The sequence below is a fragment of the Micromesistius poutassou genome, assembly GCF_964030765.1.
Source record: "Micromesistius poutassou genome assembly, chromosome: 23".
Taxonomy (NCBI): Eukaryota; Metazoa; Chordata; class Actinopteri; order Gadiformes; family Gadidae; genus Micromesistius; species Micromesistius poutassou.
Genome location: NC_140293.1, coordinates 1,368,562 through 1,379,578, shown reverse-complemented (window position 1 = coordinate 1,379,578; position 11,017 = coordinate 1,368,562). Strand labels below are relative to the sequence as shown.

The following is an 11,017-nucleotide window of genomic DNA, read 5'->3' as shown; positions in this document are numbered from 1 at the left end:
AAAGAGAGAGAGGGGGAGAGAGAGAGGGGGAGAGAGAGAGAGAGAGAGAGAGAGAGAGAGAGAGAGAGAGAGAGAGAGAGAGAGAGAGAGAGAGAGAGAGAGAGAGAGAGAGAGAGAGAGAGAGAGAGAGAGAGAGAGAGAGAGAGAGACTTTTCGTGACCTCACCGTGAGGTCACTGGCATGCTGAACTTGGGGTAGCTATCACGCGCCAACACACGTAGGCCTACATGTTGGGTTGAGCTGCCAGGACCCCTGACTGCTGGTACACACGAGGCTGGCCGCCGCGGAGTGATCGATGCCTGCTAATGATTAAGCTAGCGGGGACGCAGAGTTACTGAGGAAAAGTTGACCGAGCGGGGAGGTTAAACATGGCCGTTCTTTTTGAATTCGTACCGTTATCAGTGTTGTGGACGCTGATCGATCAAAGATGAATGAGTGTAGCGACAAACTACTCACACCGGCGTATACAGCCATTCCCTCACTTCAATATTACTCATCATGTGTGCGCGTGTTGTTTACATACCAGACACACACACACAAACTGTAGGCATGGATTCACTTCCGTGGCGACCACTAGGCCACCAGACAAAACCACTAGACAATAGTCGATTGTCTGGTTTCAGACGGCTACTTTAAAAATCAGGTGGGAATCGGCCAACCAACGCATCCATCACACGTTTGTTCTGACGTCACAACATATCGTACTGCCGTCACAATACATCGTTGTGACATCACACCCTATTGCGAGTGCTAGTGGACGAAGATCGCTCACAACGAGTCTAATATTAGTTGGAAAACCACTGCAGTTACTCCAGGCTGTAGTTGGTCATGCTCCTACCAGGTAAAAAAAAAAAAAAGATCTCTTTCGCCGCCCCCCCCCCCCTTTCCGCATATTGCGCTGGTATTGCTCTGATGGAATCACTGAGATTCTCGCTAACCACTCGAGCGGTCCGCTGGAATGTGCGTTGCGGGACTTGGGGCAGCGGGCGTCCAGGTTCGGTGTGTTACGCTCATGAAAGCCGCTGTGGCTGACAATGGAAAAAAAAAACAAAACAAAAAAAAAGCCTATATGTAATCTCCCATACTCACAATCCAGATGTTTCTTCTTTGGTCCACTGACTTCATGCGTGGTCGCCCTTGCACACCGCCTTGCTGATCGCTGAGCCGGTCATGCTGTGCTGAGCGGCGGCGATCCGGTCCGTGATGGATTGGCCCGACATTCTCTCTCTCTCTAAGCTCCTTTCTTCCACTCAGCTAAAATAGCCCAATAATGATCAAATCGATTGATAGCTCCCTCAGGGATCGTTACGTGACTCCACTCACAAGTACAAGTACAGCGGCGGGGCAGATACACCTCCGGGTGAGGTCGTTTCGGCAACGTTAAGGTTAACGCCGGGAAGTATGTGCCGTGTGATCGCCGTGTGTGACAGGTCACAGGTCGCAATAATCCAAAAGGCAAAGAATGTGTCGAATAAGCTCGGTATTAAAACCCCAACATTCAAATCTCAAGCCTGTCCCGATTGGGTGACCAGCGGTAGGCCGACACTTTTATTCCCCCACACTAACTTACTTAACCTATGGGCTAAGAAACAAACGCGTCTAGTCTAAAAAAGGGGTTTGCATGAACGTTAGCTAATGTTAGTGTTGCAGGACTCGAACCCGGCGGACACAGTCCCACGGTGGAAGTTGTAACACTGAAAATCACTTTCTGGCCACAAATGCACATAGCTGGCCCGACTTGTACGTCCCGTCCTTGGTTCAAATAAGCGATTTATAAGTCCGATCAAATCACTGAATAATGAAGAGGGTCCGTTAGAAATCAGAGTAGTGAGCCCAGCTCTGAACCGGACACCCCGGGTCCTCCACGTCCACTGGTCCACATGAGCCCTGGCCCTGGTACCGCAGGGAGTGTTCGCTCACAGCTCACCCCCGAGCGACGAGGGAAAAGTGGCGTGGACTCGAAGAAGGGACTCGTTTAGACTGAACGGGTCCGGGTAGCTCGGGGGTTGGGCAACTGTGTCCGGGTTGCTTTTCCACCAGAAGCGAAACAAGTGAAGAGTATATTCCCCTCTGTTAGCTCGCTGGGATAGCCACCGCAATGCTAGTGGGGAATGCAGCCCAGACAGCCAAGGCTCTGGGGTCTGACAGTCCGAAAATCCCGAGTCTGTGGCCCGCCGCCGCCGCCGTGATCCGAGTGACAGGTTCGTTCGCGGATCGCTCTTCCTCCGGCGCTCCCGAGTCTCAACAACTTTTGTCTTCCGCCATGACGATCGGCTCGTTTTTACACATGATCGGTCGGTCGGATCCCCTGGCGCTCTCCGGGTTGGCGTGTGTGTGTGTGTGTATGTGTGTGTGTGTCTGTGTGTGTATGTGTATGTGTGTGTGCGGGTGTATGTGTGTGTGCGTGGAAGTCTTTCCCAAGTCGTGGCTTTCGGCACTGCTTTACAACACCGACTGACTGGCTGCTGCTCCGCCGGACAAAATGGCAGCGTGAAAAAATCAGCTGATCTCGCTCCAAGTCTATTGGACGAGAGCTCCAGACTGTGAGCAGGGTTTTAAGGTGTCTCGGATTGCGTTGCAAAGGAATGTATGGAGGAAATGATTCAAACACGACTGTTGTGGGGGTGATGGGATTATAGGCCCGCCTGTCTGATCTGACCACCGGCAAATAACGGGATCTATTGTGGGGCGCATTCATCCCACTGGAGGATATATTATTGTAGTAAAACATATTAATTTAAGGTCGTAATTATTTAATAATAAAAAGGTGTCCTGGTTTGACTCGAGCTGTGAAACAGAGCATGTAGAAGAACAGATGTGCAGAAAATCCACCAGCACAGCACCAATATGTTATTACACCGGACCGGAATTGTGTGGGTATATAGGCTGTATATCGTGAGTTTAACACAAATAAAACATTCCACTCGTGTGATGCCTGCATTCACATTCTTTGTAGTGTTCCCAGACAATAGCAAAGGCGTCATTTAAATCCTGCCGTGTGTTTTTTTGGCTAATTGCAAGGAATTGGGTCACCACTGGCAACAGCGGAATGAGGCAAAACCAGATCTGGTCGCCTGTGCGCGGATTTATGACATAGACAAACCGAGGAGGAGAGGCAAGTCCCGGTGCGTAGACAACACACACCGTGTGTGTGTGTGTGTGTGTGTGTGTGTGTGTGTGTGTGTGTGTGTGTGTGTGTGTGTGTGTGTGTGTGTGTGTGTGTGTGTTTGTTGTTTCTTTGTTGGCTAGAGCTTGCTGTCCCTGTCTGTATTCTGTTTAAATAGCCACAAGGTTGACACACACGCGCACATACGCGCACGCAAGCACACACACACACACACACACACACACACACACACACACACACACACACACACACACACACACACACACACGCACACACACACACACACACACACACACACACACACACACACACACACACACACACAATGGAGTGATAACGTTCTGGCATCGGGCCAGAAAACACTTGCCGGCGATTACTCATTAACATGCATGTGTGTATGTGGTTTGTGTGTGTGTGTGTGGGGGGGGGGGGGGGGGGGGGTGGGGGGGGGGGCACGCAACATTTGGTCTGTTGACGTTGTAAGATACTACAAAAGAATGGCCATATATGGTGTTTGCCGAAACGTCAGAGAAGAAAACTATAAAAAAAAGAATATTTGGCACACAAATCCAACAATCAAGCTATAAAAAAATGTAATTGAGAATTTATTCCGTTTTAATTGTTTTATTAAAAGGATTACCAATTTGTTGTGAAAGTATAACAAATTAGAGAATACATACCAATGAAACCAATAATTACTACATGTGTTGAAAAAAATATGTTGTTTATTTATCATAGCGCAATGTTAAAAGTTAAATCAGTTTATATAATGTTCAAGAGTTTAAGTTTGCCTTCGGTTGATTCAGCGCCATCTGCAGGTAACATAAAAGGGCAGCATCCACTATTTCCATGGCAACTAGAAGGGGGAGATCCCTGGCAACGGTGTGCTCATAACACCTGTCAATCACATATAAGCGATTGACCCCAAAATCAACATAAAGTGAATGTAGGCCTACGTTGTATGAGACAAAATACTTCTCTTTACCCTACGTCGTGGTAGTCAGACCCACAACCGCATACACACTCGCTCATCTTATGAACTACAATCATAAACATCCTTAAAAACATCACTTCAAGGAGAAGAGATTGAATGCAGAATACTGGAATATTTGAATGAATTGATAAAAGCCAGCGTTGGGAGATCAAGGGCACAGATTGAAAGCATATCTAATTGATTTAATATGAGCCGTGTGTGGGTTTGTTTATTCAGCTCCCCGCTCTAAAGGGAGACCAAACTGTTGAATTATGCCAGGGATGAGGTCTAATTGGAGAACGCTGCCCTCCGCCGCTCTCCACTGGGCTGCTGGTTCCTTTAGTCACCCAAACAGATCTTCCTCCAGGGTCAGTTTTTAGCCTTATGCACTGCATTTCTAAACAAACCAATTATTTCACAGTGAATAGGTCTGACACTTCTTGCTTAAATATGCCAACAGGTGGACTGGGTGAATGGGGGTTCAAACCCACAACCCTCACCACTAGACATAAGTTAAAGATGGATTGGGGCGAGAATATGAGGCGATTTCATAAGAGAATAGTATGTTTAGCACTGCTAGAGGTAAAACCTTGCTTGTGGCGCCCCCTTGTGGTACAAAGTGTCAAAAGACGGTATATTTGAATAGGAAAACGTACAGTATTTGGTCAAAATCTTTTTTTACCCATTTAAAACCATAAAATCACACTCAAAACACCCATTTCGTCCAATTTCTAGTCTGCCTGCATCAAAAGCCGTCTTTACCGTTTAGCCTTGCTTAAACTAATGCCATGCGTTTGGTTGGATTGAAGTGCCTTCTCTGATTGGTTAATTAGAAACGGCATCGCTCTCAGCTCCTGCGGATGACGTGGGGTTCCGATACTTCTTCCAGCTTCCAATATAGTCAGCCAGTGAGGGTTATACTTAATAGATGCCTTTACAATTAAAAAATGGTTAAACAATATTACAAATAAATCGGTAAAACTGAACGAAAAGGTTACGTTAACATCAAGTAACATTAGTAATTAACAGTTAATAAAGAATTATTGGTCTACTTATCATTTTCTAATGGTTTTCATGTTATCCAGTGGTGTTCATGAAAAATAAGGTAGGTCTTCAGATTATTTTCATTTATACCTTGTTTTATTGCCTATAGGGTTATGGTTAACACTTTACCCTAACCCTAAAGTTTTCAGTGACAATGCATACAAACAATAATCACGACACAAAAAATTCAGAAGGGCTCAGAAAGTTGAAACATATTGTGGGATTTATTTAAAATGTAAATGTAAGCTTTTTTATATATATACAAAGAGAACAGCACAGTGGTTTGTAACCTCTCTCCAGTGGCTCACAATGTCTTCATAAAGACAAGTTCTGGAAGCTTCCAACGTTATGTACATCATGGGAGTCGGGATAGGGAGGATCTGGCTTTGATCCAACAATACCTGCAGTCAACCTGCACCTACCAACCTACCATCCTAGAGCAAGGCGTTCCCTAACCCCTTTTCATCCTCCTTCAGCCCTCCCTCTTTTTTCCACCTCTCTCTCTTTCACTCTCTCTCTCTATCTCTTTCTCTGCCTCTATCGATGCCTCCCTCTCTCTTCCTCTCTTCCTCTCTCCCCATTCCCTCTCACCATCTCTCTTAGTCCCCCACACCACCTCTCTCTCTCTCACTCTCTCTCTCTCTCTCACTCTCTCTCTCTTAGTTCCCCACACCACCTCTCTCTCTCTCTCTCTCACTCTCTCTCTCTCTCTCTCTCTCTCTCTCTCTCTCTCTCTCTCTCTCTCTCTCTCTCTCCCTCCCTCTTTCTCTGCCTCTATCGATGCCTCCCTCTCTCTTCCTCTCTTCCCCCTTTCTCCCCAATCCAGCTCACCATCTCACCCACCCCTCCCCCCCCCACCGCCCTCTCCCCCTCTCTCCCCCCGCCCTCCCGCTCTCAGTCGTAGGCGTGGTGCTTCTTGGCCCGTCGGGTGGGGCACCCGGTGCATCCTGGGAGTTCCCTCCCCGGGGCGTCGTGGTGATGGAGGCGCGGCAGCACCAGCCCGCCGGAGTCCGGCTGGTCGCTCACGACGCCGTTGCCGGCAGCGACCGCCAGCTCCTCCTCCACCGCCATGACGCTCTCCACCAGACGGGTCATGGCCGCGTCGATGTTAGTGTCGTCCTGGTAACGTGGCAGACGCCATGGAAACGGGTTTTGAGTGATACGATGCGGAGGAGGGGTAAGGCGAGGGAGGAAGATGAGAGAGGTGAGAGGATGAGAGAAAGAGAGAGAGAGGGCACAGACAGAATGATTGGTTGAAGGGTGTAGGAGGCAGAAAAAGAGCGAAATGACGGACTGCGCTGTTGAAAGAAACACTCAACCGTCAATAAAGCTTTTCAGCAAATGTTTTTTCTTCCTCTTCTTTCTCTCTCATTGGCCAATACCAGGGTCATCTATGGCAGGGTCATCAGATTAGCACCGCACCTAATCTGATAACAGGCGAGATAACGGCCACGCTAACATGGCTAATCTAAAGGCAAAGCCAACAACTAAGCTAATTCAAACACAACACACTAGATCCGTAACATAAGCTAACGGCTGAGCTAGAGGTCACAGCTGTGGGCTAACCTTAGCGGAGGTCTCGTACCAGCCCACGAAGCCGTGGTCTTTGGAAAAGTTCTCCAGCTTGGGCAGCTTGGAGCACAGGCCCTGCCCCCGCTGGTCACACTTGTTGGCCAATAGGACAGCTGGAACCGGCCGACCGTTGCTCAGGGCGACCTGCCACAAACAGGAAGTAGGTAGAGAGGTGTCGAACGAAACAAGAAATAAACAATAATAACTAATGATAGTGACGATAATAACTTCAAAGGTCCCGTGACACGCCCCCAGGTGTGAGTGTGATTAGCCGTTACAAGCCGTTTTGAACATCTGGCTCTTGTGACATCACAAGTGGGCGTGTCCACCCAGTGGCTGATCACACGCACACCTGGTGGCATGTCATGGGACCTTTAATATCATTTAATATCATATAATTTATATTGATAATTTATATCATATCATTTAATATCATTTAATATCATGTCATGGGACCTTTAATATCATTTTTTCGGTTGCAGTTGTCCTCGTTGTTATGGAAAACGTCACATGACACGCCGCTGACCCACCTTGGAGTCCAGGTCTCCCTTCCAGCGGAGGACGGCCTGGAAGGTGGAGAGGCGCGTCATGTCAAACACCACCAGGGCCCCCACCGCCTCCCGGTAGTACACCCGCGTCATGTTGCCGTAGCGCTCCTGGCCTGCAGGGGGCAGTGGGGGGGGTGGGGGGGGGGATGTAGCAGTGAGAGGATGAGTCACTATGATCTCTGATCTTCGGTTTGCCATGCTGGAAAAAGCACACACAATCTTTGCTCAAGTAGAAGTTCAGTTTTGTTCAACTATGTTATTTAAGTAAAAGTGGAAAAGTAAAGGCTCTGAATAAACTCAAAGTATAAAAGTAAATAGTGGCCCTCTGACAGGCTGTTTCTGCTCAAAGCTAACTGAACCTGAGGTCATATTAGTATTCCTTCTTATGAATAAGTAAATATGATTGGAATAACCTCAGCCTGTTACAGATGTCGATAAACATGATAGTTCATACAGAAGCATTCAGGGCTTGTGACATGGACAGCAGATGAGATCATCTAGCCTGTAGAAGGAGAATACATGGAACATGTCTTCTCCTCATTCAGATGAACAGGCTAGAAGGCATAAACCATAACACTGTTATGGAACTGTTATGAAGTGTGAGATCTCATTTATTTTTATGTAATCCTGAACTGATAAAATATTGGTGTGTGTGTGTGTGTGTGTGTGTGTGTGTGTGTGTGTGTGTGTGTGTGTGTGTGTGTGTGTGTGTGTGTCTCACTGCACACCTTTAATTTCAAACCTGCATGCAAACCCGTGATTTTGACAATTACACTGTGTGTGTATGTATGTGTGTGTGTGTGTGTCTGTGGTTGGGTGTGTCTGTGTGTGTCTGTGTGTGGGTTGTTCCAGTTCATGCTGGTATATTCAACTCATGTGAGAGAAGTTAGTTTTGAGGATACTGCCCTATTTATACAACGTGGAAAATGTCTCACACACACACACACACACACACACACACACACACACACACACACACACACACACACACACACACACACACAATATTGTTGTATAAGCACATTCATTTGCTGTGTTTGACAGATTTAATCCAGAGAGAGAGACATCCACACACAACGAGAGACAGAGGGACACGTGCAAACACACACACAATTCCTTCAATTATGTGGTCGCAATCCGGTCCTTATTTGACAGCACGCTTCCAGTGCCACGCAAACACACTCGCACACAGTCTGCTCCTGCATGTTTTCACGACAGGGTAAGGTCCAGTCGTCTGTCAGTGTGTGTGTGCGTGTGAACCAAAATCTTTATCAGCACTAGAATATATAGACGCCTATTGTAAGTGAGTAGGTGAGTGAGTGCCAAAGCACACACTAGGTATACTAAAGGTAGGAATTATATCCTATTTTATTGATTCAGCTCTTTTCTAAGTGGACCTTCTCAAGGAGAGGTTGCACGACACGACATAAAATACAGTAGTTAAAAGAATGCAAAACATCTATAAGAAGTCACATTAAAACACGAAGACCCAATCTCATTGCAGACTGAGGTAAATTTCTGACCACTGACAAGAACGCACCGGCTATGTCCCAGAGCTGCAGCCGGATCACCGTCTTGTGATCCCATTTGAGGACTTTCAGGGCGAAGTCCACCCCGATGGTGGCCTGGTAGTGCTGGGAGAAAACCTGGTGGACGTAGCGCTTGATGACAGAGGTCTTCCCCACCCCCAGGTCCCCGATCACCAGCACCTTGAGCAGCCGCTCCTGCTGCATGACGTCCGGACTGAGGTTTCGTAACAAACGCCCCCCAAAAAACAAAACGTTATTGGTTTTTTTTAAGATTAATTTTTTCCTTTCGGTTTCGGACGTATTTCCCCTTCGAGCAGAATCAGTTTTCGTAGAGGTTCCCACGTTGACGAACTGTAGAGATCAAAATCCAATTCATTCGATCGAGTTTAAAAAGCTCAGAAGTTAAAAACGTCCAGCGAAAAAAAGAAAGTAGGCCTACATAAAAAAAAAAATTCCTCCAGCTGGGTTTACTTAAAAAACTTATTTCACACCAAAACAAACATTTTCAAATTGCCATCGCAAAGTAAAGCGAGGACCAACTCACCAACAGGTTTGGTCTGTACTCAGTGTGCTCGACCCGCGTCACACCACCTTCCCTCCCTCCCTTTGGGTCTCTCTCCGTGTCTGTGTGTGTTTGTGCGTGCGTGTGCGTATATATGAGTGTGTGTGTGTGTGTGTGTGTGTGTGTGTGTGTGTGTGTGTGTGTGTGTGTGTGTGTGTGTGTGTGTGTCTCCCCCCCCCCCCTCTCTCCCTCTCTCTCTCCCTCTCTCTATCTCTCCTGAATGAGACGCCTGCGGTTTGTTTGTTTTCTGTGGTGCCATCTCTCTCAGGGACGCCCTCTCCCTCCTCCCTCCTCCTCCTTCCTCCTCCTCCCTGAACACACACCGCCTGTATCTCACTCAATGGTGTCCGTCTCTTTATCCCTCCGAATACTGACAGCAGGCTCTCTCTCTCTCTCTCTCTCTCTCTCTCTCTCTCTCTCTCTCTCTCTCTCTCTCTCCTCTCTCTCTCTCTCTCTCTCTCTCTCTCTCTCTCTCTCTCTCTCTCTCTCTCTCTAGTTGTCGTTTGATGGCATGACAAAAGCATGTCTGTAGTGCAAACGTATAGCTCTCTCTCTCTGTTTTTCTTTATTTTGTCTGTGACATGTTCATGAGAAACTACTGTTATCTATCGGGACGCAAAACGAAGTTGATAACATGTCTGTTGAAGGCAAGGGCGTTTCTAGGCATAGCCTGCCAGGGCGGTCGACTAGGACGCCCCCTGCAGGTGTGTGAGGGGGGGGCGCCATTTTCAGGGGAAATACAACTTTTTAATTGTAGGCCTACTATATTATAAAAAAGGAAATAACTGTTATTTCGCCTGAAGATGACGTTTTTTAACGAGGGGAGGAGGGTGGGGGATCTTGCCAAGGGTGCCAGGGTGACCCATCACGCCACGTTTGAGGGTGTTCAGACTATAGTATGTTAATAGTGCGGACCTACAGTTCCACGGGCTGCTCTGCACGCAGTCACCGCGTTTTGTCTCCATCTGCCGCCCTGTCTGAACCACACACAATCATCATCACACCCGTTACAACTAGTACACACCTTAACTGACCCAAGGAAAAACTACACTAGCATCTAGTCAAGGTACCGAAGTTATTTTAACAAAGCCAGAGCCATTAAAACAGTAAAATACACCGAGAAACGCTTGTGGCCGCGTCTGTCTGCCGTGCGCTTTTTAGTAAGAACTCAAGCGTTTACGGTTGTTTCTGCGCGTTCACACGGCGCATTACGGTAGTGGTGCTGATGCGGGATGAGTCAGGCGATCTGAAGCCGCTGCCATTTCATCATAAGCGAACACCACACACACACACACACACACACACGCACACGCAGACGCGCGCGCACGCACGCACACACACACACACACACACACACACACACACACACACACACACACACACACACACACACACACACACACACACACACACCCCGCGTGACGCGTAACCTTTTCCCCACCACACACCAGCACCACGGGGCTTCTCTTAAAGCAGAGAAAAAGGTGTTGTATTTACCACCGGAATCCGAACCATTTCGGTTCCGTGCGCGCGCTGGCGGCTACGGATCGTGATCGCGCGGGGGGCGGTGTGAACGCGCAAAGGATTCGTGCTGCACCTGCCTCGTCTCCCTGCCAACTCACACAGGGCCCGTCTCCCTACGAGGAGATCCACCGCTACACA

The 11,017-nt window shown here is 47.9% G+C and overlaps 1 protein-coding gene across 1 annotated transcript; it reads right to left on the bottom strand.

The window, feature by feature from the left end:
• Positions 1-6,038: 6,038 nt before the first annotated feature.
• LOC311368490 (ras-related protein Rab-38) lies at positions 6,039-8,997 on the bottom strand (the record flags this gene model as incomplete). Its single annotated transcript, XM_084487298.1, has 4 exons — positions 6,039-6,263; positions 6,711-6,860; positions 7,247-7,377; positions 8,805-8,997. The coding sequence occupies 4 exons, from the start codon at positions 8,995-8,997 to the stop codon at positions 6,039-6,041; spliced, it is 699 nt and encodes a 232-aa protein (XP_084343424.1).
• Between the last annotated feature and the right edge of the window lie 2,020 nt (positions 8,998-11,017).